General features: G+C 37.4%; 1 protein-coding gene across 1 annotated transcript in view; it reads left to right on the forward strand.

The window, feature by feature from the left end:
- ITGB3 (integrin subunit beta 3) overlaps window positions 1-15951 on the forward strand; it is a 65920-nt gene that overhangs the window by 10899 nt on the left and 39070 nt on the right. The window contains exons 2-3 of the mRNA XM_063300567.1: window positions 427-512; window positions 15681-15870. Of these exons, the coding sequence (XP_063156637.1) occupies window positions 427-512; window positions 15681-15870 (276 nt within the window). The remainder of the gene's footprint in view (window positions 1-426; window positions 513-15680; window positions 15871-15951) is intronic.

Raw genomic sequence — 15951 nt, forward strand, 5'->3', positions numbered from 1 at the left:
AATCAAGTACTGTAAAGTTTGCCAAGTTTGTCTCACTGGATTCTGTCTGCTTATTCGGAGCCGCAGACTGCTAACAGTCTGTATGTTTCCTGTTTATGTTCTTTTAAATGTATCAAAGTATTAAGAACCAACAGCAGGCACAGTTAATAAATCTCAGGGTCACATGGAAAAGAATAGATGTGGAGAACAAACAGTTTGGCATGTTGGCTGTCTAGGTACAAGCAAGATTTTTTTTAATGCCCTTTGGAAACCAAATGCCAAACGGTTGAAGTCGTAATTGTGGCAGCCGATAGCAAAATTGCCAGTAAATTTCAAAGACAGCCAAAACCAATGAAGAACTCTTTATGTCAGCTGCTTTGTTGTTACCAGGGGCCAATAAAGATGCTTTTGAGGTCTATGGGCCAATTTTTGTCTGTTGTATTTCAGGTAACAATATCTGTACTACACGAGGAGCAAATTCATGTCAACAGTGCCTGTCTGTAAGTCCACGTTGTGCTTGGTGCTCCCAGGAGGTAAGTCAAAACTAAATCTATACTATATCATAATGAACACTTATCATGGAAGACTTAGAGGACACTTCAAACAGAAGTTTATTTTTTCTTGTACACAGAACAGAAAAGATACAAGGGACTTTGAATTCTATCCTAGATGTTCCGATGCTACCTGTAACAAGGCAGGGCTTAGCTCTAATGTAGCATTTTTCAAACTTGGCAACTTTAACATGTGTGGATTTCAACTCCCAGAATTCCCCAGCCAGCACACTGTGAGTTGAAGTCCACACATCTTAAAGTTGCCAAGTTTGAAAAACACTGCTCTGTTGTTGCCTTTGCCTCAGATTCTTTTATGGAGGGAAAAAAATAACAGAAGAAACAGTGGGGAAACATGAGAGGGTTACTGGTAAAATATTACATCATCTAGGCTTCTGATAAAAGTATGTGTTATTATGCAGGTTGTTGCACAATAAAAACCTTGTCTGGAAGTATGCCCAGTTTCAGCTATCTCTAGTTAAACCTGCTGACCAGCTGTGTAGTATATTGTATATTTAAGAAACAGAGCAGTAGATAAAATCCACAGGAAGGAGAATCTAGGTACAAACATTGGGTAGATTAAAATGTTCAAATGGTGTTGGAGGGCTATCATGCAAGGCCTTAGGCAGCATTTCAAAGGACAAGAAGCTAACATCTCAGAAAGCTTATATTCTGGATGCTTAGAGACTGTGGAAAAATGTACTTCTTCAATGCTGGTTCTGTATCATCCATAATCGGGAGGCTCTGCTTACAGTTACTCACACCCTGGTCATCTCTGCAATGGACTGCTGTAATATGCTGCACATGGGGCTGCCCTTGAAGAGTATTCAGAAGCTTCAACTGGTACAAAATGCAGCAGCATGGGCAGTTATGGGTGCCCCTAGAGTGGCACATGTTATAACTCTCCTCTGTGAACTGCATTGGTTACCAGTTTGCTTCTGGGTGCAATTCAAGGTGCTGGTTGTCACCTTTAAAGCCTACATGGCATGAGGCCAGGATATTTGAGGGACCACCTCTTCCCGATTACATCTTCCCATCCCATCAGGTCAGGCAGGAAGGGCATGTTGCAGGTCCCGTCTGCTAGGAAGTCCCATCTGACAGAACCCAGGAGGCGAGCCTTTTCTACTGCAGCACCCACCCTTTGAAACATCACCCCTCCCACCCCTGAGGTGAGATTAGCCTCAACCCTACTGGCCTTCCATATTGGCCAGGAGGCCTGGGGATCTCTTGGGAACAGGGAGCCTGCAAGATGGCTCTATTATGTTCGAATTTTGAAACCATCTCATGTGTTGTATGCATGTTTCTTTTTTTTTTATGGTTATTTTAAGATGTGTTCTTACTGTTTTGCTTTACTGTACACCACCCAGAGTCACATTCATGAGATGGGTGGCTATATAAATTAGACAGAAGGAAGATAGATGTAGATGTAGATGTATAGATAAATAGGTTCACATGCAGAACATAGCCATCTTCCTTTCCATTTTAGCTCAGTTGGTATATATAATGACATTACAATACCTATCATCAGCTGGTGCTTCTTTACTGTTAACCAATCTGGAATGTGCCATTTTACCAGCCTCCTGTTATTTTTTCATTGACCACTAAAATGACAGAAATATTATTTCAGCCATATTTAACAGTTGTGCACAGTAATTCCTGGTCTTTGTCCATTTACCAACCTTCTTCCTCTTCTGATTAAAGTATTTCCAGTCTAAAAACAAATCCAAAACACTTTCAATTCACCCAAGCAGCCAGATTTTATCTTCCTTTTCCTTACAATGTGGCCATGTAACAGTCTGTGGTGTTGACAGAATGTTACAGAATGTCTACACTGGAAAAAAAGAATACAGCAAATCAATTGCAACTGTCTTGTAGTTTGCAGTAGAAGAATTATGGTTGGATAATTCTCAAAAATACATGGTAGAGGAGAGGAAAATGCTGGATGTTAAAAAAAAAAGAAATCTGAAGAATGCATTTCTTTTAAATCATGAAAACCCAATTAAAAGCGGAATCCTCTTAAAGTATTTGAAGAATGTTTTTCCATGGCTAATAAATCCCAAGAAGCAAGGCCTTTTGGCTCTAGCCTGCCAGAAAGAGGAGAAGGTTTTAAAAGAGAATCAAAGAGGCCCCCTACCCATTTCTCAAGAGATTTTTGATTATGTTCCCAGGATATTTTCAGATTAAAGAAGCTATATCTTTTCACTTAAAATTTCTTTATTGCTAGAATAATTGTAAAGTGCTTCACCAAGTAGCTCTATTTATGTTTTCCACCCAAGATTAAACACTGTCGAATAAAATCTCATTGATATTTTACAGAACACAGAGGTTGAGGAGCACTTGGCAGGCATATCCCACTAGTGACATATTAAGAAGAATGATACACAATGATCCCTAAAATGCATTCATTCCTTATGAATGGCCAGAAAAACATACAAGATTTCAGAAGCCACTAGTGCATTCTGAAAAGCTGTTTGGTATCATTTGGGGGGCAAAAATGGCATTTCTCAGTAGTTCTTTATCACTGAGAAGTAATCAGGCAAAGTTGGTATGTACCATACAATTTTCCTTTCTGCGAAGATGTGCATTTTCTGGTTGTATCCTGTGATGTTAAGGCTGGATAGATCACTGGAAGATGCCCCAAATAAATGAAGAATTGGTCCCATAATCTCTGGAAAATCTGCAAAATTCTTTAAAAAGATTACATGAGGAAGATTTCTGAAGAGGCAGTATCTGTGCTTGCTGGCATATTGACAAAGGAAAGGGACACAGTCATTTTATATAAAAAAGTAGAATTGGTAGATTCCATACATCTGGAATTTACTGCTGTCTACCCTGGAAACTCAGCAATTTAATCTTAAAACTGCAGGTCTCTGAATGACAACTTTGGAAGCGAATTGTAATTTACTTGCGGAATAAGGATGCCAATATGTAAATTAAATATGCAGGTTACATATGTGAGGAGCATGTGGCATTATTAATTAGGAGTCTGGATTAAGGCTAGGAATTGCCCAGGCCCAGGCCCAGGCCCAGGCCCAGCCCATGGTGCCATCCCTCAGACTTGAAGCAGATCTGAGGTTTTTGCTACAGATTGATTCATTCTCTGAGTGCATGTGTAAAGGAATTTAGAGGGAACCTTGGGGAAGTTATGAAAGAACCATTAAGGAGGACTTGGAGATGTGATTCAAAGTCCAAAGCCTGAAGCAAATGTGAGAAAGAAGCTCAAAATAACCTCGCCTTGATTTTATTTAGTATAAGATGGGACAAAGCTAGACAGGCTTTCAAAATTCTGTTATTATAGTCTCCAGCAATAAAGTAGTATTCCTGAAATCCCTGCAGTGTCTATTTCTTGACCTGGGTCCCCCCTCTTTTTTCCCCTTTTTTCTTTTGTATAATTTTGTTAAAGATTTTTTAAAAAGAAGATAAAAACTAATATAAACTTCTATAAAGTGAGAAAAAGAAAAGAAGAAAGAAATCAAAGAGAAAGCTAAAAAAGTAAAGGAAAAAAAAGTAAAAGAAAAATAGAAAAGAAAGAAAAAAGATACAAAGAAGTAGTTTCCGATCTTCTTTACAGCTGTAATACGTACAATTATAAATTACCTCTTAGTCCATGGTTACAACATAGCTCTCTTCTTTCTATAATCTCTTCTGTCTAATCATCAAAACCATAAATCATAAGTTCATTTTTTTCTGTTTCACACAAAAAGTCTATAAGGGTTTTCCAGTCAGCAATAAATATAGATACTGTTTTTTCTCTTACCAAAGAAGTCAATTTAGCCATCTCAGCAAGATCTATCTCTATCTATCTATCTATCTATCTATCTATCTATCTATCTATCTATCAATCATCTAATCCTCACTGCCCTCTTGCCCCATTGCTGCAATTTGCTAGGAACCAGGAATGGATGCTGTTGCTCTGTACTCACATTCCTTCCATTGCAAATGTGACCTCCACTTGCATTTTCCTGCTGTAATTTTAAACTACTCTTTCTCCCCTTATGTCACCTTGAGTGTTCCTGTCCATTTTGGCTGATGTGTACTACTTTGTTACAGGCTATGCCCCAGTAGTTCATTGGTTACTTCCCAGAGGCAGGAATGCCACCTCAGGTGAATCGTTGGTTACCAGGTTCTCTGAAGTCTTTTAGAACTTCCTTTAATAGGAATGATATAATAGCACAATGGTTATATGTTTGCCTTGTATGTACAAGGTCACTGGTTTGGAACCCATCAGAAACATGTTTGTTTAATTATTACTTATCTTTCTCTGAATTAGCTACTCTTCTTTGAACTTATGCTAAAGTAAGTCCAATGATACATTGTTCCATCATTTTCCAGTCACTTGGGGTAGAATGGTTTTGGGTTCCTCAGATGACAATAATAATAATAATAATAATAATAATAATAATAATAATAATAATAATGATGATGATGATGATGAAACAGTGCACCATTGATCTATTTTTTTTTTAAAAGCCCATGGAAAAGTAACTTTTTTCTTAGGTAAAGAAAAACAATAAAAGTTCTGTCAGGTTTTAAACCAGCAAACTTCTATTTCCCAGGCAAGTGTTGTGACCTGTTATAGCATTCCAGGTAAAGTTGGTACTAGAAGACATTAGAGACTAAGAAAGCATTAAGAAAGAAATTCTTATTTTAAAACTGGTTGTTGTGCTTATATGTATGTGCATTTTGATGCTTTAACTTCGTATACATAAATTCAGTTTAACTTTGTACATTTGTATGTGTGTTTAAATACACACACTAAATTAGTATAGTTTAAAATCTTGCTGTCAGCATCCTAAAATGATAAATTTAACATTCTTATATTGAAGTTCTCTCTTACTTGTTTTTTCCTAGTAGCACAGTTTCTTGGGAAACTCTATCTTTTATTAACTCAGAGGATCAGTTCATTATAAAAAAAAAATCAAACCTTTAACAATAATGTTGTATGAAGATTTACTGTAAAACGTAAGTTGCTCTGTTTATAGGTACGTCAATAAAACACTGCTTGTTTACATTGGTCTTATAGCTTACTATATCCTAAGTGTTTCTCTTTCCTTTATTTTGTAGATGCTAGTTACCACCTTTCCTTTCTTTTCCCTCTGTCCAATTGTCAACCATCTCCCCCTTAATTCCTTTCTCTCCAAGTCCTTTTAGCTTCATGCACCCCTTCCTTATAAGGAAGTGTCCAGTTATCCTTTATTTACTTTAATAGAATGTAAGTAGGGATGTACAAAGCTGAACATTCCAGAAACGGAACAGTCCAGAGAATGTTCCATTCCTCTTCCAGACCATACTGATCTGGCTGTTCTGGGATTGACCTGGCCATTTTCTGGAAGTTAATCTTTTGAAATGGAAGTGGTTCATGATAATCCAGATCTATTGTTCCATATGAATAGGCCAGTCCGTGTCTGAAACACCCCAACAATTCAGAGAATTAATGTCTGGATAATCTCTGGACCAACCCTCGGAACAGTTGGTTCGGTGTGATCTGGAGGAGGAAGAAAACATGTTACGATTCTCTAGAACATTCTGTTTCTAAATTGTTCGGCTTTCTACTTAGCCATAACCTATTATTTCACACATCCATTTTACAATGGCATTCCCTGAGGATTCTTCACTTTTAGACCTACTATAGTTTCTAGAAAGTTAACCAGCCAATGCCTCCTCAGAGTGGGGCTCAGGATTGGTCCCACTCACACTGAAGTGGCTATCCATCCGCACACTACATACTGCCATCACCACTCAAAGGAACATATCCATTGCTTGAAGAAGAGGATTTATTTTGCTCCAGGAATGCAACCTTTGGGGTGATTGTCCACCTGCATGAGAAAAAGCCTTGTGAAAATCCTGCATATAATCCAGAAATACATTTTTCATAAAAGTCAAGCATTCTTTACCCATTGGGTAAAGTGGGGAGGGTATATATCAAGATAAGGGATTGACTAAAAAAAAAAGGGTGGGGGGGATCCTACATAATACTTGTCTGATAAAATTGAGAAGTTTACCTCAGTTTTATATATCATGGTTTGGGTTTAATAGAGCTTGTGAGACATTCTGGCTGTTGCTTACATGAGGAGATATTTGTGGGTTTGTGATGGCTGGACCACAAGGCTCTATGCCAAAAAACCTTGCCAGTTTTCTATATAATATATTGGAGAAGTTTTTTAAAGTTGGCTAGCTCAGGCCAATACGTCACCACTTCTGCCTACTCCGCCAGCTGCCTCAGCTTTTCATCTTCCTAGACAGCAGCTACGGCTACAGAGCTGTTTTACCTCTGAGAAAAGCTTCCAAAAATGGTAATATTTTTTCTGCTGGGCCCCAAGGCACTGTTTACTGAAGAGATGTAAGAATTAACAGAGCCATCTCCTGCTTTTTGCCAAAAGCCAGGCCCTTTGAGTGCAAAACATGTTAGCAAAGCAATTTCCTAACATGTTGTCTTAATTTAACAAATGAAATTTTCCCCTCCATTGACTCCTCTGTCCTTCTGCCTTGTTTCAGACTTGGATCCTTCCTTTTTCTGTTCTTTTTCCTAATAAAACCACTCCAATGAAAAATACTATTGCCAACTTTTTTAAAAGAAAGAATGAGGGGATGATCAGGATTTTCTGCTCTCCTTTTCATTACATTTTCTGCAATGTTAGAATAAAAACCAAAGACAGTAGTGAAATTTGGAGATAATAATGCGATAGTTTAATTCACAAGCTCCCAAGTCTAAATTCCGAATTCTGGAAACAGATGTCCTCCAAAATCTGTTTTCTGAGGTAGGCATATTAAGATGCTTAAAAAATAGGGAGTTGTACCATCAGAACCTTATCTCTTTTTCCAAAGGCCACATTCACACTAGATGAATGAGTACAACAGATAGTAAATAAATTCACTGTCTGGAAAGCTTTCTAACTGTAACTAACCTGGGCAGGCTAAGTGGTGAGAACAAGATCTGACAATGAATTCTGGAAATGGATTTAATGGGATCTCTGGGAACTCTCAATTTCCTTGCAAGCTTGTTCCTCAGTGGCAGACAAGCTTTCCTGAAAAACAGCTATTTAGCTCTCAATAGCTTTGTTTGTAAGATTCAGTTGCACAAGAGTATTTCCAGATGAGTCTTTTCCTGGGTAATTGCCTGTTCTTGCTCATAGGGTTTTACAGACCATGTTGTGTTTTACAGACCATGTTGTGTTTCATTTGTAACTCTCCTGTAGTTCCCTGGGACTTCTTCCATCTTCTTTAACATTAAAAAGGAAATAATGCAATGGTATTAGGAGCCTTTTATCTGGAAGCACTCAAAGCATGTTCTGGTTGCATTCTCAGTTTATGCATGTTTGTGGGGAAGTCCCACAGTGCCCTGAGCAATGCACCTTTATGACTAAGATATGCAGAAAATCATCTGATGTGCTAAGGCAGTTTGCAACTGAGACCTAAAAGTGCAAAGGAAGGAGCATTCTAATATTTGAAAAACTTTGCTTTGCAGAAGAATCAGATGGCAACTGGAGAAGTGCTCAAACCATTTACCTCAGAAGAGATCCTCAGAAGTGCTCTTAGTATGTTTCTCTAAAGAGTCTTTCAGTATTCCTGATTATCTCTTTCCCTTGTCAATCAATCAATATCTTTATTGTTTTGACCATCAGTAATAACAGATTCTTTCCCATGTAAAAATAACATATTTATTGTTGGGATTAACACACACATGGTGGTTGGATTCACAGATCATGCTAAGCTGTAATGTGGTTTGCTTGATTTTGGGTTAAGGTGCTATGTGAATCCAATTACTATGATTTACAAACCATGGTCTATGGCTCAGTGTGAAGTTTAGACCCATGTAATTGTGGATTGTTAAAGAAACATATGCACAAACTATGATTTATGGCAATATGTGAATAGATGCCATAACTCAGAAATTGAACATTGCTTTTAGTAGCATTTGGCTCTGAGCCCTGGCATGATGGCCAGTGTGAAACAGTATAGACCAAAACACAGTAATCCAGTTAATATTTTTGTGCATGGAATCTCTCAAATGCCAAAATCACATAAATATCTTTGTGGACACATACATACAAAAGATAAAAGATCACATTTGTCTTTTTATCTCTTCTGCGGGAAGAAAAGCTGATGCAGTAGAGTTACAGTTAGCAGGTTTGTAACAGTTGGCTACAAATCAAAAAGGCTCTGGGTCAAATCTTACTTCGTCCATCACATTTTGGGTTGGTTCCAGAAGTCCAGCTGTAGAATCAAAGGAGCACTGAGGAACTATTTCATATTTTCCTCTTTTAATGGACTTTTTCTCATAAGAAAAAAGACTGAAGAATTGGTGAAAAAACATAAGAGGATGACAAGGGAAAGACAAGATCATTCTTACGGTCTGTTTAATTCTGTATATGAGATACTGTGATTACATGGAAAAAAAACCTTGTCTGGAAGAACTCAAGATGATCTAAAGCCACAGTTTCTCAGCTGCTCTTCCTTTCATTGCTCAAAGCTATATACAATAAAAAATAATAAATATTCACCCATCTTAATAGTAGAAGAGCAAGCCTTACAATCATAATGTATGTGAAATGCTTTGACTGCTACAAAATGCTAAATAGTTTACTGTTATAAATGCATTCCTGCACTTAGATTTCTTTTTAGCCTCTGAGAATTGCAGCAGAATAACAGTAATTCAGTGGTATCAGTGGAGGGATGAGGCTGAAAATTTTGCACTCTTCACTGGGGACAATTGGTTTTCTTAAAGCAAAAACAAATTTTCGTGTATTATTTATTCTCCCTCCCTCTCTCTCTCTCTCACACACACACTGCTGCCATATTTGGATGGATAGATTCCGAAAGTTTTCAGTAAGGTCACAGAGGGGTCTAAAGGCTGTGGATAGCATATTCTTCCAATTGTGACATATTCAACAACCAGGCTTCTTTAAAACATCCCTCTAAGACCACCTTCAGTTTAGTTCAGTTCCAATTCTATGTGTTTTTGGATTTGCAGATGCAGAGCAGAGCTGCTCAGATTGCCCATGATTGCTGTGAGATACGATCATATCTTTGCAATACAACATTCATTTCAACTAACCTATATTTACAGTATCACATTTTAGGACAGAGATTCTTGAATGTTTTGGACAAATGGACATCTCTGGAACTTTGAGATTAACCCATGGGTGCTCTCACAAAATGGCCATGCTGAGGGGACTTGCCCATTGATAGATTTGCTGCCATGGGGAGCAAAGCACCAATTTACTAGTTTTAGTTTTCCCCACTATCCCTATTTATTTCTGTAAGTGTGTGTGTGTGTGGACACACTTGAAACAAAGGATTCAGTTGCAACCGAACTCAGAATCTTAGACATAGCCTAAATGTCGTTTTTCCAGTCAGGAAACTGTAAACACAGGAAAAAAGTCTTTGTAATTACATACATATGTAAAATGTGTACTTTAATGTATTCTCTTATAGATGGAATTCTTCAGAGGGAATATTTGGCCCATGGCCAGAATTCTCAATCTTTATCCTAAAGTTGTCCTTAAGTTAAGCTTGACTCTTGGTGCTTCATGAACATGTCCATGTAGCTTTCTTGGCAATAATACAGAAGTGATTTCCCACTGCTCTCTTCTGGGATCTATTGCAATTCCCCAGCCTATTGCCTGAGAGTCCCTGGAGGCCACCCACTGTAGCCATTTCTGGACCCATTCAAGGTCAGCCAGGTACCACCTGCTGAGACCCTTTCCCTTAAAGGTTTTAAAATACACAAAAGGACAGGCAGTCTATTCATCAGGAAGAGTAACCTTTTCTGAATGAAGGGATACCTGGTGGTTGCCCAACCTTTGGGGAACAGTCATAGACAGGGCTAGGATACAATTCAGACTCCACTCACACCCACGCCATTGTCTGCATAAACTTATGAGGAAGGACAAGAGTAAACTCTGGCTCCTTCCATCCCCTGCATGATGAATCCTGATGAAGATGCTGCAGTTTTGCCTGGAGGGATCGGTGGGGGGAAGGAGGAACATCCCCACCTGATTATAATTCAGTCTGGCTCATTCTTCATGCTTTGAGCAGGGAGAAACAGCTCCCTCAATTCCTAGCATACAGGTGAAAGCTGGGCAGGGTAGAAATGAAGCTGGGCTTTGTGGAGCTACCAATTTGTCCTTGAAATGCTAGTGGACATTTTGTCCTTAGGAAATATACTTTAAAAACAACAACCACACTCAACTCTATGCTCTACTGCTGCAAATGTACCAAGATTACTTCTTTAAAAACTAAAGATGGCCATTCAAAACTTACTTTAGTGTAAATCTATTCTTGGAAAAATAAAATATAAAACCTGGAAGATCTTTTACTTTTTTTTTCCTGCCAAACCACAGAAATATCTCTAAGACTCAGGTTGATGCTGTATTTCCTTTCCATGTCCTCTGCCTTCTGCTTTCCTTTCCATAGTATCTGCCTTGCTACATGCTGGTGCTTATTCCTTTTTTGGTTCTCTGTTCTCTCTCTTGTGTGCTGGAGGAAATGATAAGTCTTTGGGGCAGGCATTTTTTGTCTTCCAGCCAGCTTTTTGGAATTGTGACTAAGCACTGCAGTGTATAGGTTTAGGGGATTTTGCCTCCAAGAAAAGCAAAATTTCCTGGCAGTTTTTCAGAGATTAATGGGGTGCAGCAAGTCAGTTCAGTTTTTTCCTGCCAAAAACAAAAAAAAAAGTTACCACATGCTCATGATTCATGTTTGGGGAGTTTTGCCTTAATAACTAGAACATGGAGACATGAGGGGATAAAGACAAAATTCTGCATTTGAATACATTTCAGCCAATCCTATGTCACTTTTAAAAAAAGCTTTTTAAAATGGTTTTCTGCTTCCAGAAATGGCCATTTTTAAACTCAAAATCTGGTTTTAATCAAATTAATGTGTGAATTATTTTCTAGAACAGGCTTTCCTATTCTGGTTTTACGATGAGGGAGGCAGGGAAAGTACAAGAAGGGATAGGAGATGTAAAGAATCAAGAGATAAATTGATGATATATCATTGTTGATTTATTACCGATTCTCTTGGCAGCTCATCTTATAAATGGCAGTTCAGCCCAGGTGGTTAAGAAACCTGGGAAGAAGAATTTTAAATCATTCCAAGATAATCCATGTTAATGAACTCAATATGGATGATGGTTAGAAATTCCTCCTACAGTTTCCAAGATTCTTTATTTACCCCAAGACTTGCAATGAAGATACCCCTTACCAAAGTCTGTTTAGTTCTTGCTTCCTTGATCTTGCTCTACTGTGTGGGGTTGGATAGTGGTATCCTCCAGATATGTTGGACTACGACTCCTATTATTCCTCACCCAACATACACAATGGGCAAAGTAGTGAAACATATCTGGAAGGTATCACGTTGAGAGAAGCTGTTCTAGAACCTGATGCATAAATGAATATAATTATTATGATACAAGATTTCCCAAGTCTCCCTGTAAACTTCTATTCCAAATGTTCTCCTTAGTTAGAGAAATTAATTCAGGCTGAAATTAAACTGGTTTCCTTTACCTTCCAGTGTAAACTATTGGGGCTGTATATCTAGTATAGAGATTGGTCCTTTGAAAATTAGATCAGTACTCAAGTCCTTACCAAGTCAGAAAGCTGATGGAATACCCACAGAAATATGGCAAGCAACAGAAGAATCAGTAAAGGTCCTAACTAAGTGATGCCAACAATTCTGGAGAATGACACAGTGACCAACAGATTGGAAGAGGTCAATCTACATTCCAATATGAAAAAAAGGAGAGTATGCAGACTATCATACAATGTCCTTAATTTCACATGCTGGCAAAATGAAGCTTAGGATCATCCAAAGCAGATTAGACCCCTACATGGAAAGAACATGTCAAATGTTCAAGTTGGCTTTAGAAAAGGCTGAGGAACATGATACGTTATTGCCAATGAATGCCAGATAATTGAGAAAGCCAAAGAATATCAAAAAGAAGTCACTGTGTATTTCATTGATTATAGGAAGGCCTTTGACTGTGTGGATCATGTCAAGCTGAAGAATGTGCTTAGAAAAATAGGAATCCCAGAACATCTCATTGTCCTCATGCAAAACCTATACACAGGTCAGGAAGCCACAGTATAGACAGAACATGGTGAAACAGACTGGCTCTAGGTTAAGAAAAGAGTGAGACAAGGCTGTATACTCTTCCCTTATTTATTCAACTTATATGGTGAATATATATTAAAGGAAGCTTGATTGGAAGACAATGAATGTGGTTTTAAAACAAAGATCAGAATAGTGCAAGCAATGATATTCCCTGTGACATTCTATGGAAGTGGAAGTTGGATGTTGAAGAAGCAGGATAGGAAAAGTATTGACACTTTTGAACCTCAGTGTTGGAGAAGACTCCTGCGAATATCATGGACAGCCAAGAAAACAAACAAATGGATCATCAAACAAATTAACTCTGAGTTCTTATTTGAGGCACAAATGACCAGACTCAACTTATCCTACTTCAAACACATTATGTGAAGACTTAGCTCTCTGGAGAAGGTTCTAATGCTGGGAAACATGGAAAGAAAAAGAACACAACCAGCAACAAGGTGAATGAACTCAGTTACAGTGGCAATAGGTGTACCATTGGAAGATCTGAAGGACCAAGTGAGGGGCAGATTGTCATGGAGAAAAATCTGTGTGGTTGCTAAGAGCTGACACTGACTTGATGGCACATAATCCTTTGAAAATAGAAATTGTATGCAGGATAATTTAACACTAAGTTAGTGATCAGTAGGCATCAAAGATTTCTTTTTTGTTAATAGAAACAAGGCAACCACTTATAGACATGTTTTCTCTTTCCATAATACAGCTATTTTTGTACTTAATCCCAAATTGATTTATCTCATGTGGCTCAAATACTACCATTTGTCTTATTTCAGAAAAACTGAAACTGTAGTGCTTCTGTCATAATTTTCCAAGCTGGTTTATTGTGTTTATTTATTTATTTTTATTTATTTAACATATTTTTATTACCATCCATCTCCCCCACTCAGGAGACCCTGGGCGGTTCACAATAAAACAGTATAAAATACAATAAAATCAGAATAATATCAATATAAAATATAATAAAATCCAAGTGATGGCAGATCTAATTCCCCCTAAAGGGGACCGGAACCGGTCCTGGCAGGACTAGGGAACCAACCAGCCCCAAGAGTGGCTCTTCCTCTCCCCACTCCAGGTGTGGTGACAAAGCCAGGTCTTCAGAATAATTCATTTGAATTATTCATGGCTGATGTTTGTAGCTTTCTTTTACATTTGTTTTTTAATATATAATTTTATTAAACATTTTTTAAAAAGATAAAAACTAATACAAACTAATATCAAGTGGGAAAAAGAAAAGAAGAAGAAACCAATCAAAGAGAAAGCTAAAAGTGCAAGAAAGGAAAAAAAGAAAATAGAAAAATAGAAAAGAAAGAAAAAAGATACAAAGAAGTAGCTTCCGCTCTTCTTTACAGCATTTATAAGTACAATTACAAGTTTACCTCTTACTCCATGGTTACAACATAGCTCTCTTCTTTCTATAATCTATTCTGTCCAATCATCAAAACCATAAATCATAAGTTCATTTTTTTCTGTTTCACACAAAAAGTCTATAAGGGGTTTCCAGTTAGCAATAAACAATGATACTGTCTTTTCTCTGATCAAAGAAGTCAATTTAGCTGTCTCAGCAAATCTTCACCAATCATTCCTCCGTTGTAGGTAGTGCCAAATCTTTCCATCTTTGTGCATACAATAATCTCGCTGCAGTTATTATGTATAAAAACAAAGTTCTATGACTTTTTTCAACTGTTTGTCCATCAGTCCCCAAAGAAAAACCTCTGGTTTCAATTGTATATTAATCTTTAAAATCCTCTGATTCAATGTATGTATTTAAATCCAGATTTTTCTAGCTTTATACATGTCCACCAAACATGATAAAATGTCCCTTCTTGTTGTTCACATTTCCAACTTCTATATGGAGTGCCTTTATACATTCTAGACATTTTCTCTGGTGACATGTACCAACAGTAAATCATTTTATAAAAACTTTGTTTAAGATTATAATATAGAATAAATTTCAATCCTTTCAGCCACATATTTTCCCAATGTTCCATCTGTATATTATAACTGAAGTTTTACTTTATCATACATTCTTTCACTTCTTCTGTTCAAATGTCAATAAAAGTTTATATATTTTAGCAATTACATGTTCATCCTTTGTACACAATTCTGTTTTAAACTCACAGTGTCCAAAACCATTAATTCTTTTGTCTACTTGAAATCTTTCTAATAATTGTAAATAAGAGAGCCACTGACAACTATATCCCTCTGCCGTCAGTTCATCTCTTGATTTTATTTCACATTCCCTTGGACAAAATTCTAGTATCTCATGATAAGTTATCCACTTGGGTTTGCCTGTTATTTCTTGTCTATAAAATGCTTCTTGTGCTGAGAGCCACAAAGGTGTTTTCAGGCACAACCAGGGTTTGTATCTATTCCATATTCTCAGTATGGCACGTCTAACATAATGGTTTTTTAAAACCACATTAACCTTGACTTCATCGTACCACAAATATCCATGCCACCCAAATCTCAGGTCATGTCCTTCTAACTTCAAAAGCCTTCTATTTCTCAGCAACACCCACTTTTTCATCCAAACAGCAAGTTGCAAAATACAGTTTCAAATGAGGTAAACCCAATTATCTTCTTTCCTTTGAATCTTGTAACATCTTATATTTAACACTTCCTTTTACATTTGTAAGTGCATACTTGTTAATGTTTAAAATGACTTGCTATACTGTATATTATTATTCTTTATTACAAAATGATGGTATACAAATACCGAAATTAGTAACTAAGCAAAGAAATGGTTATAGCTGGCTCTGAAAATTAGGCTTTCTAGTTGATAATCTGTGTAGGACTGTGTTTGTTTTTCTGTGCTATCTGCAGATGGGCTATAGAGGAAGAAACATGTCTTTGGCACAAGCAACCTGAATTTTCTACAGGAGAGCCATAATCTGAAATTAAGGGCAGTAGTGGTGTGAGAGTATAGTTTGTAGAACACCACTCATTTTAGAAATTAATTTTTGGCAACAACGTCAGTGGATTGGACTTTGAGAACTTCTCAGCTTCAAAACCTTATTTTTCTTTTTGTTCTCCCTCTGACAGGATATGCCAAAAAGTTTCTCTCGCTGTGACTTGATGGAAAACCTCATTCAAAATGGCTGCACAAAGGATTATAGAGAGTATCCAGTCAGCATGACCAACATCCTGGAGGCCAGACCTCTCAGTGCCAAAGGATCAGGCAGTGACATCACCCAAATGACCCCACAGAAGATTGAACTCTACCTGCGGCCAGGTAAAGCTAGATAGGCTACTTGGTTTACCTACAGAAAGCCTTGGGTTTAATCCTCACCATCTCTAGAGAAATAGTAAGAAA

Source organism: Candoia aspera, chromosome 4 (assembly GCF_035149785.1).
Source record: "Candoia aspera isolate rCanAsp1 chromosome 4, rCanAsp1.hap2, whole genome shotgun sequence".
Taxonomy (NCBI): domain Eukaryota; kingdom Metazoa; phylum Chordata; class Lepidosauria; order Squamata; family Boidae; genus Candoia; species Candoia aspera.